Source organism: Salmo salar, chromosome ssa01 (assembly GCF_905237065.1).
Source record: "Salmo salar chromosome ssa01, Ssal_v3.1, whole genome shotgun sequence".
Taxonomy (NCBI): Eukaryota; Metazoa; Chordata; class Actinopteri; order Salmoniformes; family Salmonidae; genus Salmo; species Salmo salar.
The window spans coordinates 35,258,779-35,275,676 of NC_059442.1; the positions used below are offsets into that span (position 1 = coordinate 35,258,779).

Consider the following 16,898-nt stretch of genomic DNA (forward strand, 5'->3'; position numbering starts at 1 on the left):
AGTAGAGCGCCCGTGTTCTAGCTCGAGCTCATCAGAAATCTGTCAATTCATAAGGCACGGGTTGTATTGAGTACTTTACAGTACACAGACAGAAATGTGTCGAAGTAAACTACAATCTGTACTGTTTGCCATATGACCAAAGCCGCCGCCACAACCTATTCTCTGCTTATGTCAACAATTTACTGTTTTTTTTGTTGCAACTATGATACCTTATGTGTTGGGTTTTTTATTATCACAAACAGCATGCAGAATTGAGATAAACAACCTAGTAATCATTTGCATACACTGATCAAAATACAAATGCATGAACTGAGTATATGCTTTTCACTTTATTTGAGAATAACAAAGAATAGGCTATTTATATTGAATCTGGATCCCCTACTAAGGCATGCTCACTATAATTTTATTATTAGAAGAAATTACAGATTTGGGATATAATGAAATCTTCTGGAACAAGTTGGTTCTGAGTTTGCAAAACATTGGCAATAAATATTTTATTTTCACCAGTTTTATTACCAAGGACTCCAACTATAAAAACTATTAATTCAATATTAATACACTAGTCTACTTCTGTTGCAGAGGTTTAAATTGTTAATTTGTCATGAAAACTTTGAATCACTATGTGTTTTTACTTTCCCAGCTCTATCATCTGTTAAAATAAATCTATATTATTCTCAGATGATCATTATCGCCTTATGCACCAATAAAATAATGTAAAGCATATGTGTGCCTTTTCGTTTGGAATATAAATCTCTGTCTGCTGCTGCTCATCTACAATGCAAAAAAATAAAGGAATGGCTGGTCAAATGTAGATGTATGAATAGTTGAGTGTGTAAGTAGCCTACTTTGACCATGTAAGTGTCACTGTTGTGCTGTCTGTGGCCAATAGCTTTTTTTTAGTGGCAATGAATCTCTGCTAGGCAAGTTGATGCTGAGGAGTGAGGGATCCAGGCTGCCTGTCCTGCAGTGGGAAAATGCGGAAGTGAGTGAGGACGGTTTTCAGCGGCGGAGGAATACACCAAGCTATATAGACACAGATCGCGAGAGATACACAACTTCAGCCCATCGTTAGAGGTCCACGGGAGCTGGTCAGTCTCGTAGTCTAGTTTTAGAAAACCAACCCATCCAGCGCCGTCAGACATGGTAAGTATAGTATTTTGTGATGCAATTCGAAATGTTATCCTTTTTAAGTCAAATATAATGAAAGGCAGGAATGCAAAGTTTTCCTGCAGAGGAGGATTCGCGTGAAACGTTGAACGGTTCGAGTGATCATGCGTCGGTGCTGGCTTGTCAGATTGTTGGGTGTCATATCTTTGAGTATCGGAGGCTACAATTCATATTGGTCGGATATAAGACGCATTATAACTCTTTAAAAAGTAGATTTGTAGGCTGATAAGCGATGCAATGACTTCACATGTCAGCGAGTCAGACCTAACTATACGCGTCCGTGAATCAGGCGCAGTTTGTGATTTTAATGTTTAACAAAATCGGTGTTATGGCCGGTAATGTTACGTGTTAAGGTCATGTAACAGAATGTGAGCTATCCAATTTTGATCAAACGGAAGCTGTGAAACCCTTGAGATTTCTGTCATTTCCACATGCACAGGCAGACGAACGAATGTAGCTATCTGTTGATGCTGTTCGAGGGACCAGTGCATGCTGCTGTGCCTACCGCACATCCCCCTCCCCCCAGAAAATCACTATCATTCAGAATTATATCAATGATTAAATACATTTGACACGATGTTGCTTTTTTTTTTTTGATTAGGCGACTTTGATCTGATTCAGCAATGCACTTGATCGTATCATTTGATATATTATCAATCTTTTTCAGGTTCTGTTACTAGTCTGAACGATGTAAATGTGTCGTTTCATGTGTCTTTTGGCCTCAGGAGACAGCAGGGGAACCCCATCTATGGAATTATAGGCTACTTGGTGCTATATTAATGGCGTTTGATTCAATCTGCTTATCCCACTTTTCAATGTTCATCAATGCTTACAAATCATTTATGAACTTTGTTATTTTTATCACGGTTTCTGGTCATTTATGGACTCTCTATTTAATCGAAAATGTCATCTGCGCCATTGTGTGAGATCGAAAGTGACGATCTAGCCTACATGGTAATACTTTTAGAATAGCTGCCCTGTCTCTGACAGGACCTGCAGATGCTTGACTTATGCCTTGGTCTTATCACCTTTTTTTTATACACGGATGGAGAACAATGTATTGAATATTATGTGTTTTTCTGTTAGTAATTAACTTTATGGTTGTCACAGGAGGATCAACGTCCATGAGATTTCTCTCGCCTGCCTAAATGGGAGGGCTTAATTGTGTTGTTTAAGCAGCGGGAGGACAGCGTGGAAACATTCATCTCTAAGTAAATTATGCTCGTGTGCTCAATGCACACATTGTTTCTCCGAAAGCATGGAAGGAATGTCTCCACCAAAGTGGTGATAACAAAGCTATTGATTGTAGACTCTGAATCAAGCCTTTCATATGGACACGCACATCAGTGTGCCCACTGGCCTGGTTACATTGGGTCCACTGTTTTGGCCCTTGCTCGGATGTTTGATTGGGTGTGGTGGGCAATCAGAAATCTTTTTAGATGTGTGTGTTTGTTTGTGTGCTGCTGTGCTGTGAAGGCGTGAACGGAAAGATTGTGGGTCCTCTGTGCTCTCTGCTGTAGTTGTGGAGTCATTGACCCTTACACGGCGTCCTGTTGTGTGCCATCACCAGGAAATGAATGTGTGTTTCCATGCAGAAATGGCTAAAAGACACACTCTGAGATTATCTGCTCTATTAGTTAGTATTTTGACACCATGTAGGAAAAAAATGCGATTGCACTGTGACTGGATTCTTTTTTTTATTTATTTTTTCTCTCGATTTACTGGCATTGAATGGCCACAGGCTTTGTTAGTGTACATGCAGGGTGACTGACTGTCTTAGCAGTGCCTCCCAACTCAAGTGCGGACAACCAGCTCAAATTATATTACTTATCCAAAGTAGGGTGATTCTAATGCATGAAAAAAGCCTTTGCTATATACCATTCTGTGACAATAAGTTGCACATTTACCATGGTCATGCCATTCAATAATAAGCAGCAATAACCAATGTGTTGAATATTTCTGCAAGAGACAGATGAGCAAGGGTGGGATTGGTGTATGTGATCATATAGCCTAGAGTATTACTATGCCCCATGATATCACTGCACATATCACACGCTCATATGTGGTAGTGTCTGATGAACTCCATCCCTCTGCTACAGGCCTATGTGATGTGTTCAGGAGGAAAGTGGAGCTCAAGTCATGTGGGCAGACACACAAACGGGACATGGCAGTGACAAGAAGCCTATCACTCACAAATGTTTTTCTCTGTGGCACTACACTACCACCACATGGCCCTCGGGGACCACTTGTCAATGTTGTGTGAAAGTGGCAATACCACGCTGATCAGCAGCTATGCTGTTTTTAGTTCTCATATCGAGGCCAGATTCCTGGGGAGGTTGTGTGGCGATTGTGAATCCAGGTCAGATTCCTGGCAGATGGCTGTGCGTATAGTGGCGTGTGTGTGTGTTAGTGGTCCTGTTCCCTGCCTGGGGTGCTGGAGGGAAGAAGGGTGTTCCTGGCTGGGGTCCTGTAGGCTGGGGCTGTACTGGGCTAGCCTTGAGGAGCCAGCAGGGGTAAGGAGGAGGACCTCTCCTCTGGGGACACTGCCAAAGAATACTGCTGATGGTTCAGAGAAACAAAGCCAAGGTACAGCTTTGATGAAAGCCAATATATCAGAGAGGTTAGTTGACAGAGACTGTACAATAGACCTGACACCTTGATGTGACAGTCAGCCACTGCCAGGCTCTGGGTGTTCAGCGTGTGTGTGGGGGGCTGCCAGACAAGGAGCCATCAGCATCTAGCCTCAGACCCTAGATGCTCTCTCTGTCCAACCAACCTGGTGGGGGGCCCTAAGCACTACGTGACCGGGCTTTAATCATGGAAACGATCCTTCAGGGTCCCTTGTTGGTTTCTGTAACCATACCACCACGCTGACAGCCCAGATTGCGAGGTGGCGAAAAGCACAACACGATACATCAACCCCAGAGCTTCTGTTGACACGACCCATGTGGAAGTTAGGATTCCCAAAGATATCCAATACAGACAGCAGCCCCAATGCTTGTTAGGCTGCCACTACAGTGGGAGGTAGCCAGTCAGTCACATCACTGCCACAATAGCCTGCTTCAGGTCAGGTAAACCCTGCTTCACTATCGGTCAGTCTAGACCTCCTCTGTCTGGTGTTAAGTTCAGCCAGCTGAGCCCCACTCCCAGAGGCTTGACACCGCTCCCCACATCTAGGAGCCAGAGACCTGACCAACAGGCAGGCTGAGGAGACATAAGAGAACCATGTTGCCCAAGAAGGCATCCTGCTACCAGGATGATGACTTGGTTTCTTTGTCCATGGTGTATGAGCTTCTGGACCAGCAGCAGTTCTTCTACAAGGAGCTGATTGAGCAGCAGGAGAGGAACTTCAAGACCTTCTTACAGATGCTGGTGGACTCCCTCAACAGTCGCATTGACAACGTGGTCAAAGAGGTCCAGGACATGAAGAACGGCCTGCATATTACCAAGACTGAACTGGTGGACGTCAGGCGCCAAGGCAACATAAATGCCAAGCGGGCAGAGTGCCTGGCCGAGGGGCTGGTGATTGTGCGGGAGGCCATGGATGCCCTCTCCTCCAAGGCTGGGGTGTTCAATGGAAAGCCGAAGGGTAATCTATGCCTGGACGGCAAGCCAGATGCGAGGAAGGTGGACACCTGGCAGGACCAGCCTAAGGCAAAGAAGCTGGTGGCCGACCTCACCGACCTGCACTTTGGCGAGTTTCAGGTCCCCAAGCTCTACTATGCCCTCTGTATAAATGATAGGGGAGCTGAAACTGGTTGTGTGATGGGGAGGGATGCCGGTGGTGTCAGCAGAAAAACAGTCTCTAGTCTAGATTAACCAGTTAGCCTACCCTTCTGTTGCTTTCTTATTGTAGGTCATTTTGGACACTACCCTTGTGTAGTTGCATGAGTGATATCAGATTTTGTGGGGAAACATGGCTGGTTTGGCTTGAAGTCTATATGATTCTGTGTAGGTGACTGTCAGTGTCTTAACTGTACTCCTGCATTGTGTGCATGTAAGCCAGGACTATATTAAATTCAAGTGGTAAATGCCTGGCCTCTCCTCCGTGGCATTAATGTGCAGTGTAGCTCAGCAGCACAGAGTAGAGGCAGGCAGCCTGACCGTGTGTTTTCAACATCAGGTCACTGTATTCTCTGCTCTGCCTTAGCTGGATCATTGCCTAGACTACGTAGTAGTGTATCTGTTGCTCAGAGATCACTGTGTACGTACTGTTGCTCAGAGGTGGACTGGGAAGGAGAAAGGAAGAAATAAGTCCGTTTTTCTGTAGTACTGCTTGTATTCAGTCACAATACAAAGCCATTGATCTTTTTTCTTGATAATTTTTTTTTCCCTCTTCCCCCCCCTCCCTCTCAGGCCGACCAACTAACAGAGGAGCAGATTGCCGGTAAACAGTTCAACGCACACATTTCACTTTTCAGCTGTGTATGAATATTTCATGAGTGAGGCATGTCGGCTAGCTAGCTCCGGATGGCTGATTTGAATCTTACTCTGGACATAATGGCAGAGCGAGACCTATCAGACATACCTGTTGTTGACCAGATGTTTTGTCCACTCACCTTCACAATAAACAAATGTAATCCTTTCAAGCCGAGGCCATGTCATAGCCCACGAGGTCAAACTGAGGTGTGATTTATTATTGCTTGACAATTAACTCAATCCAATGAACAAATGTAACCTAGTAAAATGTATGCACGCATGACTAAGTCACTTTGGATAGAAGTGTCTGCTAAATTGCATACGTTATGAAGTCAGTGACTGTCTAATCAAGTTGATTAATGGAGCTCAGCTGTGATCTTTCCTTATTTTGGATACAACCAACTGTTGCTGTCTTTGCAGAGTTCAAGGAGGCGTTCTCCTTGTTCGATAAAGACGGCGATGGCACCATCACAACCAAAGAGCTGGGCACCGTCATGAGGTCGCTGGGACAGAACCCCACAGAGGCAGAGCTGCAGGACATGATCAACGAGGTCGACGCTGATGGTGAGTTAGTTCCACCTGCTACGGTGTAGGGTGACGTTGCACCAGAACGCGGATATTTCTCACTAATAGTTAAGGTTAGAGGAAGCTGATCCTAGATATGTACCTATGGGGAAACATCACTGTGGATCCAACTAGGGTTGTGAAGTTCCCAGAAATCCCCGTGTGGTGGATTCCTGGAAACTGGAGGCAATAAGCAAGAAAGGAATTTCTGTAAAAGCTGTGAATTTAAGCAAGACTGAAGTACTACTCCATCTCCTTGGGTTATGTTATAATGTGGGTGTGTTCAGTCACTTCCCTGCTCTCCCTTCTGGAAGTCAACCCAACAGTGATGAACATTGATTCTTATTGATAGCGCTATTGACAAGTTTAGCCACGGCCTAACTTGTCTTAGTGCTGGGACTGGGAGTACTTGCATTGATTATAATGACTGACTGGCACTATTTAGGTCAGTCAGACCTAGCGACTGCCTGCAACAAAGCCAGTTGAATAATGGCAGCAGGTAATAATGGCCTAGTGAAATCCATGACATAATCCACTCTGAGCTCTGCTCTGCTGGGATGCACATTCTCTGAGTGCCCATGGAAGGAGCTCAGAGCAGCCGTGGTACACCCTGTTTACACACAGTAGTAGCCGTCCATTCACTCAATGGGGAAGTTGAAACAGCCAGTCTGCGTTATACATGAGGTGGGACTCGGCCTGCCCTGTATATAGAATGCAACAGTAACACACACTGGGGAATAGTCAGTCTGTACTATACTGCCCTATATACGTAATGGAATCTTATGTGTGTGTGTGTGTTTTGGCAAGTCGGTTAGGACATCTACTTTGTGCATGACACAAGTAATTTTTCCAACAATTGTTTACAGGCAGATTATTTCACTTAATTCACTGTATCACAATTCCAGTGGGGCAGAAATGTACATACACTAAGTTGACTGTGCCTTTAAACAGCTTGGAAAATTCCAGAAAAGGATGTGCCTCTTTAGAAGATTCTGACTGGCTAATTGACATAATTTGAGTCAATTGGAGGTGTACCTGTGGATATATTTCAATGCCTACCTTCAAACTCAGTGCCTCTTTGCAAGCCGAAGAACACCGTGAAGCACGGGTGTGGCAGCATCATGTTGTGGGGGTGCTTTGCTGCATGAGGGACTGGTGCACTTCACAAAGTAGATGGCATCATGAGGACGGACAATTATGTGGATATATTGAAGCAACATCTCAAGACATGTCAGGAAGTTAAAGCTTGGTCGCAAATGGGTCTTCCAAATGGACAATGACCCCAAGCATACTTCCAAAGTTGTGGCAAAATGGCTTAAGGACAACAAAGTCAAGGTATTGGAGTGGCCATCACAAAGCCCTGACCTCAATCCTATAGAAAATGTGTGTGCAGAACTGAAAAAGCGTGTGTGAGGAAGGAGGCCTACAAACCTACAAACCTGACTCAGTTACATCAGCTCTGTCAGGAGGAATGGGCCAAAATTCACCCAACTTATTGTGGGAAGCTTGTGAAAGTCTACCTGAAACGTTTGACCCAAGTTCAACAATTTAAATGCAATGCTACCAAATACTAATTGAGTGTATGCAAACTTCTGACCCACTGGGAATGTGATGAAATAAATAAAAGCTGAAATAAATCGTTCTCTCCTATTATTTTGACATTTCACATTCTTAAATAAAGTGGTGATCCTAACTGACCTAAAACAGGGAATTTTTACTAGGATTAAATGTCAGGAATTGTGAAACTGAGTTTAAGGTGTATGTGAACCGCCGACTTCAACTGTATATATCATACACACAGACCGGGCGAACGAGGACATGTGCAGAACAGACATGCATTCATTCACTGGGGAACTGTATGTCAGAGGGAACAGCTCTGTGCTCAGAGGAATGGTCTTAACCAGGAATCACACACATGATCTCACACACAAACTCACTCCGCTGTACCTGGAGCCCTGCCTCCCCGTCACACACTAGCGGTTCTGGGGGAGGGGGCCGGGGGGGCCAGTGCCCCTGTGACGACAATTTTGGACCCGCTTGTGGTCCCCCTAAATGTGGAGTATGAAATAATTTTTACATAACAAAATTTTGCTATCGTTCTTTTTTTTTTACATCCGTTATTAGACAGTGGCAACATGGAACATGGTCATTTGCCTGCAATGCAGTGAAGGAAACGATATGACAACAATGACGTCTAATGTAACTGGCCCCTCTAACAGTACAACTGGCCCCAGCTTGGCCCCCCCCCCAGTTGAAATGGTCTAGAACCGCCACTGCCGTCACACACACCCTTGACGAGCCACGACTAATCCAGGTTATATGTGATCAGTAGTGGTGTGAGTGTCTGCTCCAAAGGGTTTAGCCAGGCCCCCTGAAGTTCTGATCCAGTGGCCTTCACCTCTCTCTGTGATCCTTTCATGGCTCCCTTTTGCTTTGCATTAGAGGCAACTCAACCCCTTCCAGAGCCTGTTGTAGTGGTACACAGCCCACTCTGGACCACGCAAGGCCCATTGCGACAGGGGCTTAAATCCCTGATAAGCAACTTTCAATTCTTTCTGTCAAAGTTTAAAAAAATAAAGCTTCTCTCTTTCTTTCCCCCCAGGCAACGGCACCATTGATTTCCCAGAGTTCCTCACTATGATGGCCAGGAAAATGAAGGACACAGACAGCGAGGAGGAGATTCGCGAGGCGTTCAGGGTATTCGACAAGGTAAGGATAGTGTGTGTTAGGGCTGGGCGACATGGCCCAAATATTATATCACGTTTAAATATTTTTTTTTTTAAAGATACGGTATTTTTTTGTTTTGGAATAATAAAAGTTGTACATTTGCTTTGAGTAGTGAGTGATCCTAGGGTGGCAACATGCATTCTAAGTGATTTCAATGAGTCTTCATTCTTTTCTTTTATACTGTTCAACTTCAACCAAAACAAATTTCAGCACTTATCATTTCTGCATTTCCTGCACTCCAATTGCAGTGCTGGGAAAAAGTACCCAATTGTCATACTTGAGAATAATTTAAAGATGAGTTAATAGAAAATTACTCAAGTTAGTCACCCAGTAAAATACTAGAGTAAATGTACTTAAGTATAACTCATTTCAAATTCCTTATATTAAGCAAACCAGATGGCATCATTTTTCTTTTTATTTACGGATAGCCAGGGGCACACCAACACTCAGACATTTACAAACAAAGCATTTGTGTTTAGTGAGTCCTCCAGATCAGAGGCAGTAGATGACCAGGGATGTTGTCTTGATAAGTGAGTGAATTGGACCATTTTCCTGTCCTGCTAAGCATTCAAAATGTAACATACTTTTGGGTGTCAGGGGGAAATCTATGGAGTAAAAAGTACAGTATTTTCTTTAGGAATGTAGTGAAGTAAAAGTTATCAAAAATAGTAATGTACAGATACCAATAAAGATATACTTAAGTAGTACTTGAAAGTGTTTTTACTTAAGTACTTTACACCACTGCTCAATTGAGAATTTCCACACTGCCACGTAGGGCTGCACGATATGGGCAAATAATCTAGGACTTATTTTTAACCAAATGTTGCAATTGCGATTTCACTTGCGAATTAGACAATGTTGGAATCATGGAAATAGAATGACTATTCTAATTCTATAGATAGAATAGTGGGCACTTTCAATACAGTGTTTGAGATGACAACGAATTAAAATGCCAGGGAGGAGTTGACAGGGTAGAAACTAGTGTTGATACTCGTTTCCTAGGGGACCCTATAAGCTTTGGCTACATTGCATGTTTTCTCTTAGCTACTCCATGTAGCTAACATATTCTTGCTTTGCATATTCCTCTTTGATTTAGACGATACTGTTGCACAAACAACATGCGGATTTAGGTCTACACCATCACTGGTATTAGCTAGCTATGTTTGCTCTTACTCAGTACATTTATTAGCTAGCTATTAGCATTAGTGGTTAACAATTTGTGTCAAGATTTAGTTTGTCTTTTCTTAGGGCAACTTGCTATCTGTTTGATGTAAGAAACACCAACTAATAGTGTCATTTATAGAACGCTGGTGGATTTATATTAAGAAGCAAAGTGAAAACAGCATTGATGTCATCAACATTGTTGCATGTGCTGCATTGACCAGGCAGACTGAACGCAAGTGTCTCCTGGTTGAGGAACATCAAATGCGCTCGAGTGACAGGGGGTGTGGCTAGGTCTGTGTGGAAAGTGGCACGGAGAGAGAGTGGACAGAGATGAGTCAAGTAGCGAAGTAAAGTAAAAATTAACATTACAGATGGCATTTCACATTTAACAAACCAAACATTAAAATAATGGTATAGAAGTTAAAGTAAAAACCAAACCGGTCCCTGCATCAATACCGGTATATCATAAAATACGGTATAGTGTGTGTACAGTCTTTACTGTACTTGTGGGAGGGATTACATGTTTACACAGCTTCATCTCATACAATATCAACTATGTACAGTGCATTCGTAAATTATTCAGACCCCTTGACTTTTTCCACATTTTGTTAACGTTACAGATTTATTCTAAAATGGAATATCCTCAACACATAATGACAAAGCAAAAACAGGGTTTTAGAAATTTTTGCAAATGTATAAAAACAAACCTTATTTACATAAATATTCAGATGCTCTGCTATGAGACTCGAAATTGAGCTCAGGTGCATCCTGTTTCCATTGATCATCCTTGATGTTTCTACAACTCAATTGGAGTCCACCTGTGGTAAATTCAATTGATTGGACATGATTTGGAAAGGGACACCTGTTTTATATAAGGTCCCACAGTTGACAAAGCATGTCAGAGCAAAAACCAAGCCATGAGGTCGAAGGATTTGTCTGTAGAGCTCCGAGACAGGATTGTGTCGAGGCACAGATCTGGGGAAGGGTACCACATTTCTTTTTGCAGTATTGAAGGTCCCCAAGAACAGTGGGCTCCTTCATTCTTAAGTGGAATATGTTTGGAACCACCAAGACTCTTCCTAGAGCTGGCCGTCCGGTCAAACTGAGCAATCGGGGGAGAAGGGCCTTGGTCAGGGAGGTGACCAAGAACCCGATGGTCACTCTGACAGAGCTCCAGAGTTCTTCTGTGGAGGGGGGGGGCACATTCCAGAAGCACTCCACCAATTAGGCCTTTATGGTAGTGGCCAGACGGAAGCCACTCCTCAGTAAAAGGCACATGACAGCCTGCTTGGAGTTTGCCTAAAGGACTCTCAGACCATGAGAAACAAGATTCTCTGGTCTGATGAAACCAAGATTAAACTCTTGCCTGAATGCCAAGCGTCACGTCTGGAGGAAACCTGGCACCATCGCTACGGTGAAGCATGGTGGCGGCAGCATCATGCTGTGGGGATGTATTTCAGCAGCAGGGACTGGGAGACTAGTCATGCTCGAGGGACAGATGAACGGTGCGAAGTACCATGCGAAACATTCTCTATTCCCTCAACCCTTACTCCCTTTATGTTGTACATGTATGTATCTCATGCATGTCACCAATGGGGCCTGTCCTATAGCGTATAATAATCACATCAATAAATTGGTTATAACAAACTCTGAACCGTAACGTGACAGCAAAATGGACTTGAGAAATGCATTTGAAACGGCAGAATGTTTACTAGTTGCTCAGGTTATTTAAAAAAAAAAAAAATTCCCACTGCTTGACCCAAAGATCTCGGTCGACTAAATGGGGTTATCCCTAATGATCAGTGATATCCTGTATGGTTGCTCTTCCTGCATACAGTTACAAGGTATTATCTTTTTACAAAGGGACTATCATGGCTTTGTTCCAATATCCACACTAGTGTACTGTAACATGTAGTATGCATGCCAGTCCTAGAGTGAGCGTACTGCAAGCATACATTACATTAGTATGGAAAAGGCAGGTGTGTTTGCTGTGAGGTGGCACACACTCACACCCTCTCCCTTGCAGGATGGGAATGGCTACATCAGTGCAGCAGAGCTCCGTCACGTCATGACAAACCTGGGAGAGAAGTTAACAGACGAGGAGGTCGATGAGATGATCAGAGAAGCCGACATTGACGGAGACGGACAGGTCAACTATGAAGGTAAGAAGAGGACAGTGCTTCGTTCTGCTGTGTAGGAGTGTATAGTAGATCTCAGCAGTGTCCCTATGGGGGCCTGTAGTCAGTAGAGCTGTCTCATACTCCCATGCTACTGTACAGCCAGTCTTGGTTTTCTGCCGCTCCCCTCGTCCTTTTCTACAGCTCCAATTCCTCTTCTCTCATCCATTTCTACTACCTGATCCCACTCTACCACTCTCATCCCCCTCTTCTCTCACTTTCTAGCGCCCTGATCCCTTTCTACCATCCCGATTTTTTTTTTTATTTATTTATTTATTTTTATTTTTTTATTATTGTTTTTGTATTTTTTTTTTTTTTTTTTAATTTCTCCCCCTCGCCTCATCCCTTTTCTATTGCCCTGATTCTCTTCTAATTTTCTGCTGCCTGGTCCCTCTTCACTCTTCCACTCTCATCCCCCTCTTCTCATTATTTTCTACTGCCCGATTGCCCCTCTTCTCTCATCCTTTCACTGCCCGATCCACCTGTTCTGTCATCCTGATCCCTTTTCTTTTCTCATCCCTTTCTTATAGAATTGGTACATCTCTCTGTAATAGGATATTTGGCTTACGTAAACAGTCTTCATGAGAATTAATTTAATTGTATTATGATTTGTCTTTGGAATTTTTTCTTTTTATTGTCTGGATCTGACATGAAATTGCTGCCTTGATCAGTGGTTGGCTGTTTTCTTTTCATTCTCCTAATGTCTTTTTGTTTTGTTCTTTTGTTCACAGAATTTGTACAAATGATGACAGCAAAATGAAGCTCCCTTACCCTTCTCCTGACCTTAGAAGACAAAAAAAATCAGTCAAATGTTTTACTTACCTCTTGCAAAAATATACATTTATTCATACTGTTTCTGTATAGAAAACATAACTGAATGTTGAAAAATGAAAAAATCAGTCCACGTAAAAATAAATACAAATTTAAAAAAACATTATCTGCATGTACTGGTTAGTGGTCCTGTCCCCAAAGATGAGTTAGACATCAGTAATAACAGAAATAATACCTGTAAACAAAACCGTCAACAACTAAAGAAAGCACTTGGCGACCTGCTTATTGGTTCCAGTTGCTAATGGTAACGTTTGGGCTGGCCAATCGTCTTCTTTTCTTTTCCTGTTTCTGTTCTTCATGCATGCAGCTTGAGACTGGCGACGCAGTCTAGCCAATGGGCTCACTCTGATTCCACAGCGGTGTCGAGGGTACCGCCGTGGGGTTTTGGTACAGTCTATGTTGAGAGAAAGAGATAAGAGATATAGGGGGGGGGTCATACTAAACTCGCATAGAGATGAAATGAATGGGACCTTTGCTTAATTACAAAAATATATTTTTAAGAAAATTATCATTTAAAAAAATTCTCATTTTAGAACTGTTTGGCATGTTGGGAATATTTGGATTTCTGTTTCCTTGTTATGCGTTGAACTTTGGGTATGATTCGAGGGGGTGGGAGGTGAGCTGGAGAGTCTGGTTTTTCTGGACTCTTTTTACCTGCTAGGGGAAGTCTTTTTGGCAAGGAAACGCGGTTGTACCGTCAATGTTTTTATCTTCTGTTTCTCGACTCTGACCGTGGTTGAGTGTGGGTTTTGATCGATCTACAGCGCATCTAGGGTCTTCAACACCTGAGTCTTTAGACTGTTCATCTTGTTCAGTTTAGTTCATTCCAAGTTGTACATGCTAGTCTTTTAATTTTTTTTTCCAATAAAAGACCATGAACTTAACCTTTAACTCCCTCCCTTTCCTTTATGTGTGTGTGTGTGTGTGTGTGTGTGTGCATGGTGCGTGCGGATCTGTCTGTTGTGAAGGAATTGTATTACATTAGAATAGGACTGGTTTGCTAACCCAAATATCTCATTCTTGACGATTCTGTCCTTCAACTTATTAATGCTCACCCTGCTTCTTCACTGACATTAATTACCCATTCTGATAATTGCCTGACCTATGATTTGATGACTGGCATCTAATTTTAGATAACATGAAACGTGGGCTGTTTCTTTTTATCTGTCAGAAACCTGAAGGAGATCACTATCCAGGAAGTTAACAGTGGCAGAATGGATTGGTGCGAACCCCCCACTGTTCATTTGGCAGTACCCTCTCCACCCTATACCAGATGTCGACACGTTAGCTTGAAACTAATGGCTGTCCTAAAAGTCTTGCAACGATCCTGAGCTGAGCCTGCTTCCCTTCCCAGCCAACCAAATCTACCGCTCACTGCTGCCTATACTCTAGGAACCACTTACAGCAGAGAATGAGCTAGACTGGGATCACCATAGCAACACGTATCTTTTTTGGGAGCTGTGTTACTCAATATGATTACATGTTGTGTCACTTTTCCAAGCAGAGCGGTCGGATGTCGAGAGCGTCTTCCTTCACAGAAAGAGAGCGAGACCGTGGGTTGCCAAGCAACAGCAGCGGAGGGCGCATGATGGGGCTGGGATGACGGATTTGAAAAGGCACGTGGGAGTTTGTAAAGGGCGAAATGGAGAATATGTATCTGCTGTTGTATAGGGCCCTCGGCACGTAAAGCCACAGAATCAATAGATTTTCCCACCCCTCCCAGTGATGTAGGGAAGCATATGTCTCCCTGCTTCCAGTGATGTAATCAGACCGGTTTATTAACGTCCTTTTCAGAAGTGCTGCTGGTAATCTCCCCTACGTACTGCTCAACCCCAGTCATCGTTCCTCAACATGTAGCTGAGTGTGGCAAAGGCTTGAAGACAGCTACATACAGTTGGCCAATTAGGGAAGATGTAGACAACCATGGATGGGCATTTTCTCTGCCTTGTGTCAGTGTTCACTTGAGCTTTGCTGTAGCGTGTGTACTGGCTGCTGCTGTTCAGTGGTGGGGAACGGAGCGCAATGACAGGCGCATGGGGGGTTTCTCAACGTGGCGTGCTGGCGGCCCACACCTCTTGGCCCCTCTGACAAGCAGCACGTGACCCGCCATTTGTCTGTGTCAACTGATCATTTCAGCTTTCCTGTCTGAGGCAGGTTAGCAAACCCAGGGAGAGAATTCAGATGCGTAAAGCAGGTATGATGAGAGGTTATGATGGCACTAACAATGTCTTCCTCTGAACACACACACACTACAGCCTTGCCGTGGGCCCTAATGAGCTCCACCATGGCTGTTTGACAGACTGGAAACATTTATTTTCTGAAAGGTCGAAAGGAGTGTACTAGCCATTCTTTTCCCAGAAAAGCACAACAACAGGTCCATTAATCTGTTTGGCTCAAGCAGGATCAGATCCTCCTATGGAAGATGACTTGAAGACAACACTCTCACTAGATTTGGTCCTAACACAAATATATAGAGAACGCACATCCGATAACTTGCAGGCGCTGGGTACAAAAAAATTAAAAATTAAGATGGAGACCAATACACTGATGAATGCTCCTGTAGTTTATTGTAAAATGTTTCGACCTAAGCTACACCTAACATGCTGACCAGACTGGCTCCGCGCATGCGCCATCGCGCCCAGATGTGTTCATGACACGCCGGTTAAAATACCAAAACTGTGAACCAACTATATTCATTTGGGGATAGGTTGAAACACAAACTTTCATGGGCAATTGGCTTTTTTGCTGTTGCTAACTAATTTGTCCTTGATGATTTTATATATATATATATATATATATATATATATACTCTACCAGTCAAAAGTTTGGAGTCACTTAGAAATGTCCTTGTTTTCCATGAAAACATACATGAAATGAGTTGCAAAATTAATAGAAAATATAGTCGATGTTGACAAGGTTATAAATAATGATTTTTAAACGTTATTGTCAAAGAATCCTCCATTTGCAGCAATTACAGCCTTGCAGAGGTTTGGCATTCTAGTTGTCAATTTGTTGAGGTAGTCTGAAGAGATTTCACCCCATGCTTCCTGAAGCACCTCCCACAAGTTGGATTGGCTTGATGGGCACTTCTTATGTACCATACTGTCAAGCTGCTCTCACAACAGCTCAATAGGGTTGAGATCCGATGACTGTGCTGGCCACTTCATTATAGACAGAATACCAGCTGACTGCTTCTTCCCTAAATAGTTCTGCATAGTTTGGAGCTGTGCTTTGGGTCATTGTCCTGTTGTAGGAGGAAATTTGCTCCAATTAAGCGCCGTCAACAGGATGGGGTACTTAGAATGGCGTTGCAAAATGGAGTGATAGCCTTCCTTCTTCAAGATCCCTTTTACCCTGTACAAATCTCCCACTTTACCACCACCAAAGCACCCCCAGACCATCACATTGCCTCCACCGTGCTTGACAGATGGCGTCAAGCACTCCTCCAGCTTCTTTACATTTTTTATGCGTCTCACGTATGTTCCTCTTTGTGATCCGAACATCTCAAACTTAGATTTGTCTGTCCATAACACTTTTTTTCCAATCTTCTTCTGTCCAGTGTCTGTTCTTTGGCCCATCTTAATCTTTTCTTTTTATTGGCCAGTCTGAGATCTGGCTTTTTCTTTGCAACTCTGCCTAGAAGGCCAGCATCCCGGAGTCGCCTCTTCACTGTTGACATTGAGACTGGTGTTTTGCGGGTACTATTTAATGAAGCTGCCAGTTGAGGACTTGTCAGGCGTCTGTTTCTCAAACTAGACACTCTAATGTACTTGTCCTCTTGCTCAGTTGTGCACCAGGGCCTCACACTCTTTCTATTCTGATTAGATCCAGTTTGCGCTGTTCTGTGAA

General features: G+C 43.3%; 1 protein-coding gene across 1 annotated transcript; it reads left to right on the top strand.

The window, feature by feature from the left end:
* The first annotated feature begins 920 nt into the window (after positions 1-920).
* Positions 921-13,933, top strand: LOC106601272 (calmodulin-1). The gene is made up of 6 exons (XM_014193357.2): positions 921-1,143; positions 5,524-5,554; positions 6,007-6,150; positions 8,753-8,859; positions 12,068-12,203; positions 12,950-13,933. Exons 1-6 carry the CDS (start codon positions 1,141-1,143, stop codon positions 12,976-12,978), a joined length of 450 nt encoding a protein of 149 aa, XP_014048832.1. The 5' UTR covers positions 921-1,140; the 3' UTR covers positions 12,979-13,933.
* Positions 13,934-16,898: the final 2,965 nt, after the last annotated feature.